Source organism: Meleagris gallopavo, chromosome 2 (assembly GCF_905368555.1).
Source record: "Meleagris gallopavo chromosome 2, MGAL_WU_HG_1.1, whole genome shotgun sequence".
Classification (NCBI taxonomy): domain Eukaryota; kingdom Metazoa; phylum Chordata; class Aves; order Galliformes; family Phasianidae; genus Meleagris; species Meleagris gallopavo.
The window spans coordinates 3,986,885-4,008,915 of NC_139405.1; the positions used below are offsets into that span (position 1 = coordinate 3,986,885).

The 22,031-nt window shown below is 43.7% G+C and overlaps 1 protein-coding gene across 1 annotated transcript in view; it reads left to right on the top strand.

The window, feature by feature from the left end:
• SLC24A3 (solute carrier family 24 member 3) overlaps positions 1 to 22,031 on the top strand; it is a 141,895-nt gene that overhangs the window by 14,190 nt on the left and 105,674 nt on the right. Inside the window, exon 3 of the mRNA XM_085218718.1 lies at positions 10,372 to 10,509. Within this exon, the coding sequence (XP_085074844.1) occupies positions 10,372 to 10,509 (138 nt within the window). The remainder of the gene's footprint in view (positions 1 to 10,371; positions 10,510 to 22,031) is intronic.

Sequence of the window (22,031 nt, forward strand, 5' to 3'; positions counted from 1 at the left end):
GCAGGGTCTGCCAGCAGGGATGCACAGGATTCAATAGCTGGAGGGAGTCCCACAGTTCATTTACTCAAGTGGGACTCTGGAAAGTGACCTTAATGGTACCAAGCAAAGCAGGACAGTCTCTGTATTCTCTCTGCCCCCGTTTACAAGGATCAGAGCATGCATTCTCCTCAGAGTGGACTGACAGCTAGCATCCCTGTGCTAAAGTGAGGTTGGGCTTTACAGCTAGATTTGTCTGTAGGAATGTCGTCAGTTGGAGGAGGAAAGGGACAACCTGAGATAGCTCAGTGGTGACACCTGTTGACTGGGAGAATGGCTGTACCGGTGGTGTGAGGTTGGGAGGACTGTAGGAGGCAGGAATAACAAGGTGTTTTGATGTGATAAGGCTTGGCTTGTGTAAGCCTTTTCTTATGAAAGAAGATACAGGACAGTGAAGTGGTTTTATTAGAGGAACCTGATGTGAGAAGGAAGCTGCATCCTTGTCCTTTGAGACAGATGAAGCAGGAGATTTTACTGTGGCTGATTAAAATGTACCTGTCTCCAGTTCTGTGGAGAACATTACTGGTGATCTTTCCCATCCTGCCGTCTCCAGCCATCCCAGCTGCCCCATCTCTTGCTCATTTGGCTGTTGCAGAAGCTGCTGGAATTTACAGACATAGGTAGATATTTTCCCCTCCTGAGTGAATTTTCCCCAGCATAGGCCATGTTGAAGCTAGAGGAGGCCTGCCCCTCTGTCAAACGTTACGTAATTGTGGCATGGCTCTACAAGAGTGTATTTTTCTGGTAGAGCTAATGCGATCCTTTCTTATTCTGTTGTTTTCCTTTGCAGGTATAGCTGCACCTTGAAACTAAGGTCAGTTGTCTTCCAGTGTCCCTCACCACTAAACTGTGTAAGACCACCTTACTAGGAAAAGCAAAGCTTCTTGTAGAGCTATTGTCTAAACTCAGCCTTCTGTCCTTTATCCCAAGTTCCTCATCAGGCAGGTGGCCTGGTAGCCATGCTTTTGTATGCTGGCAGAGCTAAAAATTTTCTTAGTTAGATTTGTATTCCAGTACCATCTTTGGGAAGTCATCTGGTCCCTTCTTCCTCCCTGAATGTAAGTATTTATGTGGAAATAAAAAGCTGGTTAATGAATGTAAGTTCTTCCCCGGGGGCTCCAAATCTGTCTTTCCTCCCTTGTGAGCTATGGGTTGTCTGTGGTAGCCTTCATGGAAGAGTTCCAGCATGGATGTGCTGGAAACCAGAGGCTCCCCCTCCTGCTGGTGTCTGCAGCCTAATCTTTGTTGCAAGCTGAGGTCACTATTTCTGCAGCTTGCATGGCAGCTCAGGGAAGGTCCCTGCACTTGAGGAACCAGATGTTTGCACTCCAGGTTGGCATAGCAGGTCAGCACTGTCTGCAAAGAGGAACTCTTTCCTCATTGGTAATACTTGCCGCTGTTTAGCTTTGCTCTCACAAGTGAAGGAACATTAGCTGTGGGGCAGGGAGGCTGAAGCAGGTAGCTCTGATAGAGAAGGGAAATAGGAACACATTTATTTCCCTTGCCCCGCTTCCTCCTGCTGCCCCAGGGCTGAGCAGGTCTTGTGGAAGGGGTTGAATGGAGAAGGCATAAACTCTGCACCTACCTCACTGCATTAGGAATAGCTTCAGAGTAGTAATGATGAGCCACAAAGGAGGCAAAAAGTCTTCCTAGATCCTCAGCTTTGATGCCGAGGGTCTCTTCCTTTGATAGATCCAAATAAAACTAGGAAAACACAAGAGTGCCTGCATGGGAGTTGGCTCCCACTAAACTGTCTCTCTGTGGTCCTGATTTTTTCTGTGAGGAGTGGGGTTAATATGGAGGACCCTGTTTGCTCATAGGCTGTGCAGTCACCTGCCATTTGCCCTGCTATCCTTTGAAATCAAGATTCTCAGAGTAAGCACTTGGGCCTGTTCCTAGCCTGCTCTGCTCTTTAAAGGGTTTTTAACTGTCCCTGCTCAGTTCTGCTCGTTGTTACAGATAGCTATGGCTTCTGTCATGGCATTTTGTCCCTCTCTTTCCTGATTACCAGATGTATTTCTAGATATGTTTAATTTTAATAAATATAAGGGATAGATGTCCTGGGGCTTCTGTATACATTTGTCTGTAATTAAGGTAGGATTAATTGCATGAAATTGTTTTTAAGGGACTCTTATGAGCTCAGCAGACAGGAGCATGGGATAAAATGTATAATGAATACATTATGTTATAAATAATGGACACAGCCAGTGCACAGGCATCCCTGAAAGGTAATAGCTCTTTCAATATTTAATTAAGTGGGAACCATAGGGAAAACACTGTATGTCACTAAGGTAATTTTCAGCCTGGCTTAGTGACACGTAGATCACTCTGAATGAGTGCAGAAACAGACATGCAGCTGGGACCCTACGTAGGGAGTATTTGTTGGCTGGAGAGTTGGTTGGAAGGGGTATCACTGAGGGCTGATCAAAGAGGAGGTGCTGATGGAAGCTGAAAGTGCTTTGCTGCTGTTTTTTTAATCAGTTGCTGGTTTAGCAGTGCGTGTCTGTCTGTTTTGTTGGTGTTTCCCATCTCCTCCACATTCATTTCATTATGTTCTTCTCCAACTCTTAGGCTGTTTTGCAGTTTTACCTCTGCCAATGCAGCAGGTAGTTAAATTGAGAGGCCTCACTGCAAGGTCTGAGTGGTTTGTGATGGTTGCCAAAGCCCATTGTGCCTTCACACACAGCTCTCCAGGTGTCTCTATGCTGTTTCCTGCTTTGAACTTCATTATCTGGCTATCAGTGAGGTTTCCTGAATTTCCTGTCTTAGAGAGGGCTTTTAGAGAACAAGTCCAGATTCAGTATTGTATGACAGAGGTAAATATGAGAGCTGGTGTATTTTCTGGGGCTGAGACCTCGTCTCCAAGTTGGAAAGTGCCTGGTGTGATTCTGTTGGTCTACAGGCAGTAAATAGCAATTAAACAAATAACAGTTCCAGAGTTCTGTAGTGTAGTTGCAGAGAAGCACAAGGGGGAAGGAGCAGTAAGGAAAATGAAGGAGAGAAATGGTCGTCTTTGCTGCAAGAGATGTGTTTGTATTGAAACTAGGCACCAAAGCTCCCTTTTCACTCTTGTTTGTTTATGCAGGCAGGCTACAAAGGTGAGAATAGAATTAAACTGAGAAAAAAAGTCATGGTTTATTTTCTTTTCCCTCTTTCTCTATTTTTTTTTTTCTTCAAAAAAGCTACAACTTCCTCTTTTCAATGTGTCCTTCTACAGAATTAGACTTAGCTAAAAGTGTAAAAGAGGGAAAAACTAAGCCAAAATAAAATATTTGATTCCAAGCTGGCTAAAGCATTTCACCTGACCAGAAAGCTTTCCTTTCCCATGTCAGCTCAGAATTAGGTGAGAAACGCATAAATGTGCAGGAGAAAGAAGTGAGCGTTCAGCTCCTAAACAAACAACACCTCCCCCCCCCCCACCCCCACAAACCACCAAGTCTATACCCTGTCATATGGGCTTGGAATACAACTGATTTTCCACTGCCTTTAGAAGATATACCTCCTCCAGGGAATTACACTCTTACTGTGTGACACTGTCCAAGTGTTTCAAGAAAAAAGGATCTGTTTGAGAACAGTGAGCCTCTCAATTACTGCTTTTTCAGCCATATAAAGCTTTGATTTCCAGGTTCAAGCAGCCACAGTCTTGGAACTGTATAAAAAGTAGCACTGTAACTTGTGGAAAATCAGTTTTAGGTGTTTTTTTTTTCTTTTAATTCATTATTGCTAATGTTTCCTTGCTTCCTATCCTGAGTGAAGAAAACTGTGATTGAGTCACTTCATTGATACAGTTGTTGGGAATGACCTGTGTGACTTGTGGTGTAACCACTTACAAAGTCACTTCAGTAAAATGTATTACTGCTGCTATTCTTGCCCTTTGATTCTTTGCTCCTTACTTTGAAGGACCTTTTCTTCTGGTTTCACTGAGTTTTGGATGAAGCCCAGGTTTCGGACAATGCTCTGGGAAGATTTGAAGGAGTGCTTGTAGATTGCCAGCAGTGGGGAGAGTTGGTAAATGGAGATGAGGAGATGGCCAACACAAGGAGAAAGTTTTAGAATTGCAGAAAAAAGGAATCAGCGGGGACTCTGGGCATGTGTTGGTGAGGGAGCAGGGTGAGAATATCATCAATGTTCAGCCCTCTCTGTTTGTAAATGGGGAAATATTAATGAAAGGAAAGGCTGGCTGGAAGAGTTGGGATATGCCAGAAAAATGAAACTCAGAAAATCGAGCTAAAAATACAGAGTCCTGTTTTATGGATCAGTGAGAAACTGTCACCTTCAGTATCACGTGTGGTTTAGTGGGGACGGAGGGAAGAGTCCAAGGAAACATGATGAAAATAATTAGGGGCATGAAAAGATTATGAAAAGAAGAAAAAAAAAAGCAAAAACTCTCTGTTTATCTTAGAGAGGATCTGAATCATGGGAGAAGTAATAGGGAGATTTAAAAAGTGGTATTTTGGGGAGGTCTTTTGTACTTTCATGTAAAGCAAGAAGAAGGGAATGGCCGATTTAATGGTCAAACTGGTATGAGTAATAAATACACTCTAAATTTTTGCACAAACTGGTAGTGAACACAAAAGGCAACTTCGGATAATCTCATATCCTGTGACTGTTTTTGGCACAAGGTAGTAAATCAGTTATCTGAGCTTAAAACTGACACTGCTGAGGACAGCAAAGAAGTAGGTAGAGGTGCATAGGTTCTTGTGGAATCTGTCTGCTACTTAGGAGATGAACGCTGTGGTTTCTGACGTTGGCCTTAATATTAGAAGGAGGGTTTTTACTGAACTGATTAGCTAGAATCCCCAAAAAGAGCGTGGCCTCTATGCTATAGTTGTCATATACAAGTATTAAAAATGATGGTGGTGTGGCCAACATGCTTCCCCTACCTTCCTGTTCCCCTTTCTTCTACTCAGACACATAAACATGGAAATAAAGCTCTGAAATCAGTTGGAAGAAACTGGCTGCTCTTCAAAGCCAGGTGTAGTTTTGTTTTTGCGTTTTCCCTGAGGATGCTTTATTTATGGTCTTAGCTGCTCATGATTCTGAAAGGAAAACGTCTCCCAAATCAGAGTGCAAAGAAAGATAATCCGTTTCTGAAATGCTTATGCAATCCTGAGCTCAGATTACCCTATGAAAATCTGTCTGGGTGCTATAGGAGAAACCTGGGGCTGTGGGCTGGATGGGTGCTCACCTGATCCCCCACTAACGCTGCTTGCACCTGGTTTGTAGTGTGGGAGCTTGGGATTGGATGCTCCAGATCTTCTCTTCCCCAGGAATATTTTCTTGTTGTATTCACTGTAGGGAAGTTTCAGGAAGAGGGAGATAATTCAGCTGGTTCAAAATAAAAAACAAAAAAACAACCCTCTGAAAACCGAAACCGCCACCATCAAAACAATAGATAAAAGGGACAGACGAGAGGAGGGAGGGCAAACCTATTCCAGAAAAGCTGTGCTGTTTTTGGCTTCAGCCAGCAGGATCTAGCAGTTTGCATAGAAAGTAGTTTATTGTCAGCAAGAGACGAGGATAACTGCCAACAATGCAAAGCCATTGGCAGCAAGGCATTATGCTTCGGAAAGGCCTCGGTGACAGATCTATCCTTTTGTCTGTCTGCTGGGCCAGCCTTTGCTTTGCCAGCCCTCAGTTGTGCGAGCTTGTTGCTTACAGCAGCTTCGTCTTCACTGCGCTTTGGTATCGTTGGCCAAACCCTCTGCTGTTGTAGGTCAGTTTATACATCGTGGTTCAAATTGTTATTCCATCTGAACATTGTGCCTGAGTGTTTCTAATTCTCCTCTGTTCATTCAGGGTTGTCTTGTCCTCGGACGTGACCTGCTTTGAATGAGCAGTGCTGTGATGCACTTGTGTTACGGCTTTGCACACATGAAGTCAATGAGGGCCTTCCATGACTTTGTTAAACCTCAAGACCCTGATTCATCCCCCTTACTTCCTCCCAACTTCATTTTGTCTCTAAAAATTATTAAGGTTGGAAAAGGTGTCTGAGATCATCTAATCCAGCCATCAAGCCATCCCCACCGTGCCCTACCGTATCCCTCAGTGCCACATCCCCACGGCTCTGGGACACCTCCAGGTGACCCCACCACTCCCTGGGCAGCTGTGGCAGTGCAGAATCACTTCTGAAGAAGGAATCGTTCCTAACAGCCAACCCGAACCTCCCCTGGCACAACGTGAGGCCATCCCCTCTCGTCCTACGGCCGTTCCCTGGGAGCAGAGGCCGACCCCGCCTCACACGGCCTCCTTTCAGGTTGTTGCAGAGAGCTACGAGGTCTCCCCTGTCTTTCTTGCAGTGAGGGCCCAGCACTGAGCGCAGCACTCGAGGTGCGGCCTCACCAGCGCCAGTGCGGAGGGACAGTCACCTCCCTGTATTTTCTTTTCCCTCTGTTTATAAGGTAGCATATATTTTTAAAGACTCAGATGAAAAGCCCGCCATACCGTGGCCAGGTTCATGAAATGCCCTCTTCTCAGTGACAGGGTTGGGGTCTTTTAATCATCACCACTGAGGTCCAACTGCATTTCTGACTTGCTGAGGTTCCTGCAGCTTGATGCTGAAAACAGATACTGTGAGATCAGTGTGTGACTGAGGAACACCAGAGTGCTGTGTAACATTATGAAATAGTACTCTTCCTGCTGAAAAGTGCAGCTTAGGATGTGCTTAGCTGTGTTCCTGCAGTGCAGAAAGTTGTAAACTGCAACCAGAGCCATCTGGAATAGCATAAGAAACTCATGAGCTGCCACAAGGAGTTTTGGGTCACATGCAGAGCATTTTCAGAACTTTTGGGCAGCTTGACCAGTTCTTCTTTCCACTCTGTTTCATTGTTATAAGTGGGGCAGATCAGTGATGTCGCTGGAGTGCGTGTTGTCACAGGGCTGCCACCCTGGCTTGGCAGCTACAGGGGTTCGCAGCAAACAAACACAAAAGCACTTGCTGTCTTATTTAAAGAGACAAGACTATTGGCTTTCTGTTTCCTAACTTTTGCTGTTTGTCTTTGAAAAGAAGAATTTTGCTTACACTGTGCTGTTTTGACAGTCCTTCCGCAGAATATCAGATTTTTCTTTGTATTTTGCTGACTGGGATTTAGCATATATTGAAATCAATAGATCAGGCTTGTGTTTGGTAGAGCTGAGGCTCAGACCCCACCAAAACTTGATGTCAACATAAATTCTGCCTTAGGACAGAGAAATAAAAGATTATGATATACTTTGAAGAAAGCATCTCATTTAACCCATGCCTTTTATTTCCTCTTGCCCTATTGAACCAAATGGGATATAGAGGAGAGGTGACTAAAGCAGGGTTTTGAGATCGGTAGGGTGCAAGTACTGCTGTGAGACAGCTGCCAGAAAGCTGTTTAGGGCTGGGAGGAAGCGGAAGAGGTTTCTGCAGGAACTTCTGGGTTGCTGGAGCACTTGTGGGTTCTCCCTCCTGCCTTATCTCCCCTCAGCAACATGCAGCAGCACTCTGACTGCCTGGAGAAGAGCTTCTCTGCTTGGAAAAAGAGCAAGTATGTGGAACTGAAACTGCTTAGCTTGATTACCCGTGTATGTTTATCATTAAGGAAGATGCCTGATGTTGCATTATTGTGTGTGCTCATTTTGAGAAACTCAGGCCACTTCTATCAGTAAGGTTTGTTAACTTGCAGCTCTCACCCATGCTCACAGATTAAGCAAACAGTATTCTCTAAAGTTTGTAAAGGAAGTGGAGAACAGTACAAAGTGCCTAAAGCTTAAAACGGTGGTGTTTAGTTTATCAAGGTGCAGAGTTTTTTATTTTATTCATTTATTTTTGCTTAGGAAACAAGTTTCTTAAGGCTGCCTGTGCAACTGTCATTTTTCCCCCCTCTTTTTTTTCTTTTTTTTTTTTTTTCTCACTTGAATTTAAAACTATTGGATGCATAGAGCATGTGCTTTGGGCTAAGCAGGCAGACATGACGTCTAAGACCGAGTTGCATTATGCCAAGAATGCCATGGAAAACAGCCAGCTGTTTTTGTTGACATTGCTAAAACAGTTTCACTTTGCAGCACCAATGCAAAGCCAAAGAGGGGAGGGAGTAGGGGAGTAAAGCAAGGAATAGATAAGAAGTAATGAGATGAGCTAATTGTATGTTACGTTGCGTACTGATATCCAAAATCATTCTGTGCCTTGTAAGCCTGGCAGCAAAACACAGGGTTCGGTGTTTGGCTGGAACCAATTGATCAGTTTGGGTCACGAAGCTGCTCCAGAATGCATGTGGTTTGATATGCTGTGCTATGGGAGACTGTAGGTTTACTGCATAGAATTACTTTTTGGTACCCAGTGAGTCAACTTTTCAGTCGGTTGCTTGCCCAGTTGCGATTACCTGCACTTGCTTCTCAAGATCCACTGTTCTATTCTTTGTGGCAAAGTGCTGGTGCCAGCTTCTTTAGTCTTTTGCTGCAGTCTGAGACCATTTCGCTCCAGGCTCCCCACTTTTTTACTCTTTGCTACTTCCTTGCCTTCTTAGTGGAGATTCTTGTTTCAGTGCCTGTTGGCCTAAGAAGAGACTTTGGGGTTTGTTTCTTAGTGTTCTCAACAGCAGTTGCATGGAGTGCTGAAAAAAAACATGTTAGATGGCTGTGAAGGACCAACAACAACATGCAGTGGTTTTGCAGTCAGCTTAGCAAAGAAACTGGCAAGTAAAAGCAAAATGGCTGAAGTTTGGAAAACGTGAAGTCAGTAAATGAATGCACACCTCGTGTTTGAAGGACTACATGTGGTGAGGCAAGATAGAGGGTAAGCTCAGATCTCCGGTCTAAAATGGGTAGCACCAGCTGGGCTAAGGCTTATCTCTTTATCCATTGAATATAAAGTTTCTGATGTCCGTAGGTGTTTCTTGATGATTTGAAGTAGGGAAGACTGCTGAAGGAGGAATGCTCTATCTTGGAGGAATGCTCTGGCCCCATTCCCTGTAATCTGTATAGTTCAGAGAGCCATGTTGGATGGGAGTAGCGGTGCATTTGGGCTTAATAACCACTTTGAGAGTGGATGTGGTTGTATCCTTATAAAGATTTTTATCAGTTGCTTTCTGCTCTGTGAGAAGCTGCTTACTTCATGTTTCTGAATAAATGCTTCATAATGCATTGAAAAGCTGTGTCTGGTCTGTGGGAAACATGTTCAGGAGCCTTCTCTCTGGGATCATCAGGCACTGACAGGACAAGAAGTGATGACTTCAAGTTACACCAGGGGAGGTTCAGGTTGGCTGTTAGGAACAATTCCTTCTCCCAAAGAGCGGTGAGGCAGTGGCACAGCTGCCCAGGGAGTGGTGGGGTCACCTGGAGGTGTCCCAGAGCCGTGGGGATGTGGCACTGAGGGACGTGGGCAGTGGGCACGGTGGGGTGGGCTGATCCCAGGACTTGGTGATCTTAGTGGTCTTTTCCAACTTCACTTACTATGATTGCATTAGAGATGAGATACTGAAATGGATCCCTGTTGACCAGTTGGGTGAAAATAGCTGTTCCAACATTTATTACAAAATGTAATTTGAAAACAGTGATTGCTGTTACGCCTAGTACCCTGTCCTCTCTTGCACAGTCCCCTTGCTTCTGTTTTCTGTACTATGTGGTTTGCTGAACTCCATCTGAAGTCACGAGGAACTGAGAGGACAGAGCTTTCCCAACACCTACGGAGCATATTATTGATTCACAAAAAAGCCTGCTTGACTTCTATGTCAAACACTGCATCTCTTAGGCCTCATTCAGCAGCAAGCTTGATGGCAATTGTAAGCAGAAGTGGCTTAAATGTCTTTTCAGAATGTGCAAAACTCGGCAGTTTGGCCGATACGGATCTAACAGACTGAGGTGCAGGAGTTTTTAGTGCTTTTTTGTTTGTTTCTCCAGGCAGCAATGGAGGATGCTCCGATTTTAAATCCGTTATCGCTCCGTACTTCTTGTGAGATCTTAGACCCACTGCTATTAAGAACCTTTTCAATAAGTGAAGTTGTGGAGGAATGAACCAGACTCCTCCGGTTTTTGGGACTCACTGGAACGTGGAGCGAACAGGATGTACCTTTCCAATGTCATTTAAGAAACACTGCTGTTTTTAATACAAAGAGCAGTGAGTTTAAAATCATAGAATCACAGAATATCCTGAGTTGGAAGGGTCCCACAAGGATCGGAGTCCAACTCTGCATCCTTTTTGTACTGTGGTGCCCAAAACTCAACGCAGTACTCAAGGTGAGGCTGCACCAACGTTGTTTAGTATGGGAAAATCACTTCCTTTCCACGGCATGCAGATGCTTTAAGCATTCAGGAACAGGATCACAAGTTGCTTTTCTGGTACAATCTCATGTATCTACTGTTCTTTTGTTTTAGGTTATGATGCTTTGAGCTATTCTGTGGAAAATGATGGCAAGTGGAGCGGGAGACAGCTACTGCAAGCAAATGAGGACAACACGACAGAAGTCCCAGGGGACGGGGGGAAGCTGTATGTCAGAAATTGCACTGAACCAGGTAGGAATGATAGTTGCTTCCAGCCCTACAGTCTCACAGTTGACTTTCTTACTTCCAGATATCTGCATTGATTTCACCCATATTGCTGAAAGGTTTTAGTTATTTTTAGGTCTGTAAACATCTTTGCTGTTTTCTTTGTGAATGTGGACCATATGGATATTTTAAACTCTCTGTGGGTAGGGTTAAGGAGAAGCCATGCTTTTAGCTAGTGTGTAAGTGTAACATCTGCTGATAGCCAAGTCGTGGGGCTTGTGCAAAAAGCTGTGACATGCAAAGAGTCTTAAGTGTTTATTGCATGAACACCACATGCCATTGTTGTGGTCGAATATGCATTGTGAATATGTGTGTTAGAGCAAGTGTTACTTGATGCATTAGTTGATAGCTTTATATTTAGTATTAGTGGTTCCAGCAAGTTATTGACCTAGACAAATTTTAGTTTGAAGTTTCACAGCTGAACTTCTGGGCTGATTTTCTGATGTGAAACGCATGATACAGCTTTTTCCTCAGGGAAGAACCTTAGCAGGGTATTTCTTATCTCTGTGTCTCCTGTTTTTATGAAACTCATAGGAGCTTAATGTCCTTGAAGCTCTATTGCTCCATTACGTTTGGTTGAAGTTGGTTGACATACACAGGTGCTTTTGGAGAAGGTGAGCACAAGCGTGTATCAAATGTGCTTTTCTGCTTTATGTGTCCCAGGTTCTCAGGAGTCCAACTACAGCTAGAATGCTAACTGACTGAGTGGAGAGATTATTTAGCTGTGGGAGATGAGCTGATGTGCTCTTTCAAATTACATTTCTGAGCTACTTGGAGACCTGATACAGCCTTTCAGGGAGGCTGTAAGAAGGAAGGGGACAGACTCTTTAGCAAGATCTGTTGTGATAAGACAAGGGGAAATGGTTTCAAAATAAATAGGGGAGATTTAGAGTAGGTATGAGAAAGAAGGGTTTTTCACACTATGGGTGGTGAGGCACAGGTTGCCTAGAGAGGTGGTGGATACCCCATCCTTGGAGATATTTAAGGTCAGGCTGGACGGGGCTCTGAGCACTGATGGAGCTGTAGATGTTCCTATTCAGTGCACAGCAGTTGGACTGGATGGCCTTTAAGGGTCCATTCCAACTCAAACAATTCTATAATTCTGTGATTCTATATACAGAAAAAATTCCACGGATATTAGAAAAAAAGAACAAGGGGGTATCTTTTCAGTTCACACCCAGTTGATTGCATCTTTTTTGTTTTTACCCGAACAGAAGTCATTGAAATGTATCACTAACAAAAAAGGGAAAGCTCCATAAGCTGTTCAGTCCTTTATTTTTTCCTTTTCACATAGGAGCTTGGGTATCATTTCCTCAAAGTTCAAGGGAGGGATCGGAAAGGTGTTTCTTCATTCTTCAGAGCTTATGTAGGTTATGTACCCCAGGAGAAATTCTAATGGATACAGTTCTTGCTGCATTTCTCTGCCTATAATTTTTTCTCTACTATAAAACTTACTAACATTTCTGGACAAGTGGATGATGACATTCTTTTTTTAAACAGCAACAATTGGTACAAAACATTCTTCTTATTCCACTCTCACATGTTTGCATACCCCCTGTGTAGTGCAGGTCCAGTCTTACAGCTTCACATCATCATACATAGTAATCTCCCCCCCCCCTTCTCCCCAACTTCTCTCAGTATTTAAATATCTGCTTTCTCACCATCCTCACCTATTTCTACCACTTTTATCACTAAATAAAATGGATTGTATGAAATTGATGGGGTTTTATTTATTGTGCTTTACCATCTCTTTCTTGGAAGATAAAGCACCAATTCTTACTGAGCGAACTGTGTACTATTCAGGAGAGAGAGTAGAAATACTGATGTGAATTACTGTTTTTTCTCTGACTTGTCGTGGAATTACTACAGAATACATCCTATGATGGCAAACAAATTAGCATTACTGTAGGTAAGAAGGCAGAATGAACAAGTTTGTGTTGCATCTGTTGTTTCACAGATTTTTTAATTATTATTATTTTTTTATTTTTTTATTTGTAGCATTAGGATATAAATGTAAATCATGAAAGCTATGCTGGACAGCAGTCAGAAGTGTTTGACTTGTACTGCTTTGAATGGGGATGGGGCTCTTTTGCAGTCCGTATGGAGTGTATGTGTTGACTCCAGTGGGATTTCAGGCCACCTGCAGAATATTTCAGTTCTACTTTTTCAGCAAATGAAAGAAGTAAAAGAAGAGTTGATGGAAGAGATGCTGTTATTAGCTTAGAAATGTTTGTGTTCGGAACGTTGGTTGTGTTCAGTAAGACATGAATAAGCAAAGTGTTCCTAGTGGTACTTTGAGACCAATTTCAAATAATTTCATTTTCCATGTGATTGAGATGCCTGGTTTCTATACCCTGCACAAAATGGGCCACTGGTTATAAGCCCATACAACTTCACCTTCTGCCTGTCTTTCCTGATGCAAAGAAGTGATACATCCGTTCAGGAAGTTGAAATGGAGCCTGATGGTCGAAGTGGGCTGCTGAAGTTTGCTTAGGAAAAGGCAATTTTACCTTCATCCAAGCAGAGTTAATGTACACAGTACCTCAGGTTTACATCTAAAGCTTCAGAAAGAAAACAGAGATCCTCTCTGCACTGTGAGCTGTCGAATCATAAGGAAATTATATAAAATTAAGCATTTTACCTTCTGCTGTCTATTTTGGGTTAGAACTTGTAAGAAAATGAAGTAAAACATTTCTGACAAAAATCCTGTTCTGAACCTAACTGCATCTCTACCTAGAATTCTTATTTTATGGATTTATTTTACTCATTACTTATTTTTATTTGGTTAAAGGGTAGAGAGGAGAGATTAAAGGTTTTTTTTTTTAATTTTGTTAGTGCTCATTAGCTGTCATCTGTTGTCATCTTTAGCTGTCCCAAAGAGCTGTGTTGTTGGAGCTGATAATGAAAGATATAAGAAATTGCACTTTTGCCATCAGAAGTTGCTGATTCAATAGAATCAAAACATCCTGTTTAAATGCAGCTGGCTGGTTTGATTTGTTGGGTTCCAAACAATGTTGCTCATCCTGGGCAGCACCTTCCATGTACATAGGAGCTCTGCTGGGGAGCTGGATCTGCCTGCTTGTCCTGTTGCTTTTGAGGAGGGACTCCCATACCTGGAGGTGCAGGACAGCCTCATAGTTCCAAAGCCAGTTCCTGGGTGAAAGCCCTCCTTTACTTTCCTTTCCCTTCATGCACTCACACCTCCAGAATTTTTCCACATAGATAGAAAAGCTTTTTTGTTTTTTTCTTAGCTTCTGTTTTACAATGAGAAGACCTGAGCTGTTTCCAACAAAAGTTTTTGTCTTTCAAAATGTAGCTAGAGAAAGAGTGATTCAAATCAGTGCATAATTTTGACACTAATAGTTGTTCAACGAAGCTGAGTGAAGGCGTGAATCAACATTCTTTGAGGGCAGTAAGGACCTTCTTTCACTGGCTTATGTTAGTACTGAAGCCTGGAGTCTGGTGCTGAAGTGAAAACAGAGATCTGAGTTACGTGCAGTAGTCAGGAAGTGCAAAAAGTCAGCAAACTTTTTGCCTTTTCTCGAGATGGTAAACTTCTTTGTCTTTGACTGTTCCTGGGATGGCTTTCAAAGTGTTGCTCAAGGAAACTGAGACAAGTTAGCTGAAATTGTGGTATTGTGGAGCAAAATACAAAATGTGGTGTATAGCCATTTATGAATTAACATAGCTTAATCCTTCTTAGCATCTCCGTGGGACATTCTTTTCTGTGCATTTGGCCTCCATCTGCTGCATCTTCCCTGCATCAGCAGCACAGAGTCTAGTTGGAGGCCTGTAGATAGTGGTGTTCCCCAGGGGTCAGGGCTGGGTCCAGTCTCAATTAACTCAACATCTTCATCAGTGACCTGGATGAAGGGATAGAGATGCATCCTCAGCAAGTTTGCTGATAATACAAATCTAGGCAGAGTGGCTGACACGCCAAAGGCCGTGCTGCCATTCAGCAACACCTGGAAGGCTGGAGAGCTGGGCTGAGAGAAGCCTAATCAGGTTCAGCAAGGGCAAGGGTAAGGTCCTACACGTGGGGAGGAATAACTGCATGCACCAGTACAGGCTAGGGGCTGACCTGCTGGAAAGGAGCTCTACAGAGAAGGATATAGGGGTCCTGGTGGATGACAGGTTGGTCATGAGCCAGTAATGTGCCCTGATGGCCAAGAAGGCCAGTAGTATCCTGGGGTATGTTACAAAGAATGCAGCTAGCAGGGAAAGGGAGGTGATCCTTCCCCTCTGATCTGCCCTGGTGAGGCCACATCTGGAGCGCTGTGCCCAGTTCTGGGCTCCCCAGTTCAAGAAAGACAGGGAACTTCTGGAGGAAGTCCAGCAGAGAGACACAAAGATGTGAGGGGTCTGGAGCTTCTCCTGTGTGAGGACAGGCTGAGAGACCTGGGGCTGTTCAGCCTGGAGAAGATAAGGCTAAGAGGGGATCTCATAACTTTATAAATATCTGAAGTGTGAGAGTGAAATGTATGGGGCCAAGCTCTTGTTAGTGGTATGCAGCCACTAGTGGGGCAGTGGGCAGAAACTGGAACTGGAACACAAGCAGTTCCAGGAAGAACTTCTTTACTTTGGGGGTGAAGGAGCACTGGAAGAGGCTGCCCAGAGAGGTGGTGAAGACTTCTCCTTCTCTGGAGTCATCTGTAATTAAAAACTAAATGATGTACTGATCACATATACAATTAAATATGCACTGTTTCTTCTATCTGGAGATTTTGTTACTCTATAGAATGATAAATTAAAAAGTTGAAGATATATACCAGAGTTTAACGAGGTTCTAATATATGGTTGATGTGCTGATAGTAGTGCAAAATTTCCAGACTGATTTTGTAAGGTAAGTGATATATTGCCAAGTAATGGTATCGTTGTAAGAAAATTCCCTATTGAAAGAGTCAGGTGATTGCTATATTTTGTAGCTTAATTGTGATCTCTGCAAATTCTGAAACTGAGCAAGGAGTTGGACCAGATGACGCTCAGAGGTCCCTTCCATCCTCAGTCATTCTGTGATTCTTTGGTTCTGTGATTCTTTGAGATATTCAAGACCCACCTGGACACCTTCCTGCTCAACCTGCTGTAGGGAACATGCTTTAGCAGAAAGTTTGACTAGATCCTCTCCAGAAGTCCTTTCCAATTTGAAGGAAGACACTCTCTAAAATGACCATTTTTTTTTCCTATATGCTCCCAAAATTTAGATCTATGAACACATACAGCTAGGCAAAAGAGAGAGTTTTAAAAAGGCAGTTTCATCTTACCTATCGGAGAGTGGGGAATGGAAGATAAAATGCCTTATTTTGAAGTGCATTGTGCTTTTTATTTTGCATCACTTAGCTATTGTAGTTCTGTGACAGTAAACACATTTTTGCTTGCTAAAAGAAAGATTTTTTTTGTTGTTGTTTAACTGCATGTGTGTTTTCAGGCTTACTTGAAATCCTGGCACGACATTTTCTATCTGCTAAATTTATTTTCTGTTAGCTTATTGAATGGTCTAGCTAGTAGTGTTTTATTATGAAAACTGCTCCAAATTGAGGTTTGAGGTTTTTATGCTTACTTTTACTTGAAACATACATTGTAGAGACACTAAGGGGGCTGAAATGGGCATAATCCAGCTTAAAGACTGTATTTTGTAATTTTTTGTCCTTTTCTTGTAATTTTTCACTCTGCCAGGCTGTTGAAATTGACTTGATAGTGTGGTAGTCTTGAGCAGTTACCTTTAAAATGCAATGCTTGTTCTGTGCTCCGTAGGCCTGATTCACAGAACCCCAGGGATCTTAGAGCCCAGCATTATGGTACTTGGAAATAAATCTGTGTTGGGGGTGGCAATTAGGAGACTGTTCTTTTTCCTTTGAAAAATCTGTTGGGTGTAGCTGATGCTGCGATGCTTCAGACGCCTTCTTGCTAACACCTATGCTCAGTCAGCATGTACAGAGCTGGTGAGTAATTCTTTATACTCTTGTCCTTTTCATCCTTATTTTTCAGTCATGTAGTCAAACCTGATCAGCCCTGACCTCTTGCCTCCTTGGTGTCTGTTTGTGTATTTGACAGTACTATACTGGGGCCCTCAGTACAGGAAGGATGTGGAGGTGTTGGAGTGGGTCCAGAGGAGGACCACAGAGATGCTCAGAGGGCTTGAGCACCTCTCCTATGAAGAAAGGCTGTGGGAGCTGGGCTTGTTCAGACTGGAGAAGGCTCCAGGGAGATCTCATTGCAGCCTTCCAGTACTTGAAGGGAGTTTACAAAGAGGAGCGGAGCTAACTTTTTACATGGTCTGATAGTGATATGACAGGTGGGCACATCTCGAAACTAAGAGGGGAAATTTAGGTTAGATATTGGGAATAAAGTCTTCACTCAGAGGGCAATGAGGCCCTGGCACTGCTGCCCAGAGAGCTGTGGGTGCCCCATCCCTGGAGGTGCCCAAGGCCAGGCTGGATGGGCCCTGGGCAGCCTGAGCTGGTGGGGGGCAGCCAGCCCATGGCAGGGGCTGGAACTGGATGAGTTTTAAGGTCTCTTCTACCCCGAGCCATTCTGTAATTCTATGATAGCTGTTAATTTTCTTGTCCTGATGGTATCTGTATGAAGATTTGTGGAATTAGAGATAGATAATCAAATTGGACAAGATTTGTTCACGTAGAAAAGTTATATTGTTTAAACACTGATTTTAGGTTAGGTTTGGCAAATATTTCTTCTTAAAATAAATGATGAGGAAAGAGAAGTATTCATGTTACTTCTGGCAAAGTATCACTTAACCATGTAGTCCTGTTCAACAGTGTGAGTCACCCACTGGAAGCAGGAAAAAAAAAAGACTTCAGTTGATGTAATGCTGAGCCTTGGGTCAGGTCCATGTGCTTGCAAACTTGGAGATCGGCTTGCACTAAAGATGTTCAGAGGAACTTGCTGTTAATCCAGACTTAATTTGTCAGCTGTCATGAAGAAGGGAAAGCAGACCTCTGTTCCAGGAGCAGCAGCTCTGCACTTAACACGGCCTGCATTGACCATGGTAAGGCATGAACATCATGCAAGCTTAGGCTCGGGGAAGGGGAAATCTTATAGCTCTCTACAATGACCTGAAAGGAGGTTGTGGCAAGATGGGCATCAACCTCTTCTCCCATGCAACTAGCAATAAGGCAAGAGAAGATGGCCTCACGTTGTGCCAGGGGAGGTGGTTCAGGTTGGACATTAGGAAAAATTTCTTCTCTGAAAGAGTGGTAAACTACTGGAACAGGCTACCTGGAGAGGTGGTAGAATCACTGTCCTGGAGGTGTTCAAGGAATGTTTAGATATGATGCTACGGGACATGATTTAGTGTAAAATATTGGTTGACAGGTAGACAGTTGGACTGGATGATCTTAGAGGTCTTTTCCAATGTTGGTGATTCTATGATTCCATGGGGAGAAAGTTGCTTTCAGCAAAAGTGGGATATTTCAGTGTGTTGTAGCAAGCATTTCTACTTTTAAGATCGATTGCAACAGAGTGGTATTTTTCTGCATGGAGAAGATAGGCCAGGAAAACTCCAACATGGTGACTGCCTCATAATCAGGAGGCCACAGCAGAAAAAAAGGATGATGAAACCAGGCAAGGATTTTATATTCTGGACTAATAATTATCTGAGATCATCCATTCAAGCTTAAAACCTAGTGTGATGATGTGTGCTTGAAACAGTTTGGTAAAACTGAATACTTTAATATTTCAGAATTTTTTTGAGCTCACTGCTGTCAAAAGTTAAGCTTTTGTTTTTTTTTTTTTTCCTGATGACTATTAAATACCACTGAGAAAATCTGATGGATGCACGGTGCACGCAGGAGAGCTGTGCCAGGATTTTCCTATACCCTTTTGATTTGTGTGAGAGGAAAAGCATTACATTTTCTCATGTGTTATACGAGAAATCAATTGCTGAGTATACTGGAAAATAATCCTTTGAGTAAGTAAAAGTCTCTGAGGATCTAGTGCAGCAGTGATGTGAAAACAAAGAAATGTCTAAGCCATGGTGTAGTTATATTGTGCCCTGTGGCTCACGAAATATGTCACCAGACCGACTGAGATGATGATGTCCAGATTTTGATGGCCAGGGCCTGGCCCTGGAGTACCCCAGCAAGGCTTGTAGTGCAGACCCAAAGATGGTGGTCAGGTTCAATAGGAGCCCGGGTCATCAGGCACGTTTGTAATGAAGAGGCAGCTCCAAGGGCAAGTTGTGAAGGCAGTCCACGGGTCAGGATCACAGCCAGGTGTGGGCTGCTTTGGGCTAGTAGCTTTTGGTGGAGACTTGAGGTGACTCTTTTTGGATCAGAGCTTCTCCAAAGGCCAGACAGGAATTGGTAGGGCAGGTCTGTCCGCAGCCTAGTGCTGGTCCCTGTGCTGGTGTTGATTCCTGTAGGGTGGAGAGGTGAGAAGCTCATAGATTGCCTTAGGATAGACATCATTTGTCTAGAAACTTATATTAGAAGCTGCTTGATCCTTTTCAGTAGGATTCCAGACAATGGACAACCAGAAATGTCTGACGGACTTCCAGAGGCGATCTGCCCTCTGAGGAGAAAGGTCTCTGAAGGGAATTGAGCAGCATGGCAAGAAAGGAAGGTGACCACAAGCGGGTCAGTTGCCTGTGTTGGCGAGTTGGTGACCTCTTGTAGATGACCTAATTAGTGTGAGAAACAAAGCAGGGAGGAGAATGGTCCAATCACAGAATCACAGATTGTACCGAATTGGAAGGGACCTCAAGGATCATGGATCTCCAACCCCCTGCCCCTGGCAGGGCAACCAACCTCCACATTTAATACCAGCCCAGGCTGCCCAGGGCCCCATCCAACCTGGCCTTGAACACTTCCAGGGATGGGGCATCCACAACCTCTCCAGGCAACCTGTTCCAGCACCTCAACACTCTCATAGTAAAGAACTTCCTTCTGATATCCAACCTAAATCTTCCCTCCCTCAACTTAAAAAGATTTCTCCTTGTCCTGCTGTTATCTACACTTCCAAAGAGTTGATTCCCCTCCTGTTTGTAGGCTTCCTTTAGGTACTGAAAGGCTGGAATGAGGTCACCCTGCAGCCTTTTCTTCTCCAGGCTGAACCAGCCCAGCTCCCTCAGCCTGTCTTCGTAGGGGAGGTGTTCCTGCCCTCTGAGCATCTTTGTGGCCCTTCTCTGGACCCTCTCCAACAGCTCTCTGTTTTTCTTGTACTGGGGGCTCCAGACCTGGACACAGTACTCCAGATGGGGCCTCACAAGAGCAGAGCAGAGGACAATCACCTCCCTGTCCCTGCTGGCCATCCCTCTTTTGATGGAGCCCAAGATACCATTGGCTTTCCGAGCTGCAAGAGCACATTGCTGGCTCATGTTCAGTTTTTCATCCACCAGGACACCAGTTCATGCAGCAGTGAGAATGTGGCCCCTTCAGGGCCAGGAAAACACAGGTCTCCATACATAGCCAGAGCATCCTGAGTCCTGCCAAGAAGCTGTGGGACTGGAGCAGGGATTTCTCTGTCTCCCTACCTGCCAGAGAGCTTGGGCAGGCAGCTGGAGCCCGCCAGCAGAGCAGTAATTGTTTGTGGCGCGCTGAGGTCCTGGTGCCACCACCAGTTAGCTGTTCACTAGACTGACATATGTTTCTGCTGACAAGCTGTCATCATGTTCTTCCCCCAGCGTTACTGCTTCCCACGTGCCTGGTCGCTGCTCCTGTGCCGGAAAGACCGCAAATAACAGTCCTGCTTAAGTGTGCCATTTTAATGTCATTATCAGTAATAGCAGGAAATGCTTGATTCCTACAGAAACGAAAAGACCTTGGTAGATTCGTTTAGACCCTCAGGCACAAAAGCATTTAATTTTAACAGCCAAATAAGTTTTTATGCAATTATTTCTTCCTTTCCTCCACTTATTTCAACAGCAACTTTTCCTTTCATCCATATTACTCTGGTGAGTCACAGATTATGATAATGTAATCTGTAGTGCTTGGCAATGAAGTAAGTAACTCTTCCAGATTGCTTGCTTATGTTTATTGCTGTTTCTTTAGAAAGCACTTTTTGGTTAGAACTGTAAACCTTAACCCACAAGTATGTGTTATGTTGATTTTTAAAACCAAAACAAAAACCAAGACTCTTTGTGTGAATTTGTGCTTTCTGAAGTCTTCTTTATTTTGCATATGCAGGCAGTGAGATGATCCATTGGGACCGATACGTGATGTGGCTTCAAGAAAGGAGGAGGAGAAAATGTGGTCTGTTGCTATACCACTTTTCTTGGCTGCAGGAGAGAAGTTTTTGCACTCGTACTTTGGTTCCTGCACAGGCAGACTGTTCTTAGCAGTAGGTACTCTCCTAGTTGATGCATCGTCTCGGAAATGTTGTCTCCTCTGTGTTAAAACGGAGCAGCGTGGTTCTGTTCCCTTGAACGTAGCTTTGGGTAAGGATGTGTGGAAGCATAGCCCAAATGGACAGTTTTCAGCCAAAAAAGTGGCAGTTGTCTTTGTGCTGGAAGGTAAATGATTTATTTGCCCTTGTGTACAAAGACTTGTTCACAGATAGATAGTCTGAGACATCCCAGGATGTGCTCAGGGTTGTGTCCAGATAATGCACTCAGCAGATGAGACCTGTGCTTTTTACCTGTGAAGATGTTATTGATGCTAGAAAAGGAGCTATAGCAGAAGAGTTCCTGCCTTGAAGACCCTTAGTGTTAGAGTAAGGGTGAGGATACTAGAAAAGCCGGCATGCTTGTTCAGCTGTCAAACTGCAACGGGATGAAATTTGGGGCTTTCAGTGTTCCATGTTTTCCATCTGCATTGTGCCAGGAGAGCATGGCAGTGGCAGAAGTGCCTAGCAGATCCTAAAACTGGAGTGCAGTGTAAGGTGGGCTCGTGTAGCCCTAATGTAACACCAGAATAGTAGATAGTAGAGGTGCTGGAGGTAATGCTCACAGAGTGAGCAATACAGACAGTAATAGGCTATGTGCTGAGTGTTTTTTCTTTCCTGTCTGAACCAAAACGCAATTAAAAAAATATCACTTTTCCACAAGCAAAACTAATTATTTCCTTGCAAAACAAAAAATAAATATTTGTTTCTTCCGAGCAAGTTGCATAACCGTGCTTTTACTTGTGGAAACATTAGATTGTTTCAAGTTTAATAAAATATCCTTGAGGAATATCAGAAATACAGTCTTTTCTTCCCCAGCTGTAACAGTTCAGCGAATTTGACAGGAATTTGCTCATACTTTCCGCTCCCACACTGCTTTTGTCTGCTGATTGCTCTCTTCCTCCCTTCCCCTCAAGAAAAGTGAAGACTTGGCAGAGAGCATGAGCCAGCATGCTGCTTCTCCTGCAGTTGCAGCCTGTTAGGGCTCTCACTTTGGGAGCATTGGTTCATAAGCACTGCTGCCTTGGAAAGTTGCTGTCTCTCTCCTACTAAGCAGTAGAAGAAAGGCTTCAACAGTAAAGCTAATGAACTAGGGTACAGTGGTGATTGGGTTAAGCATCTGGAAATAAAGACCGTGATTGTTTCTTCTAGGT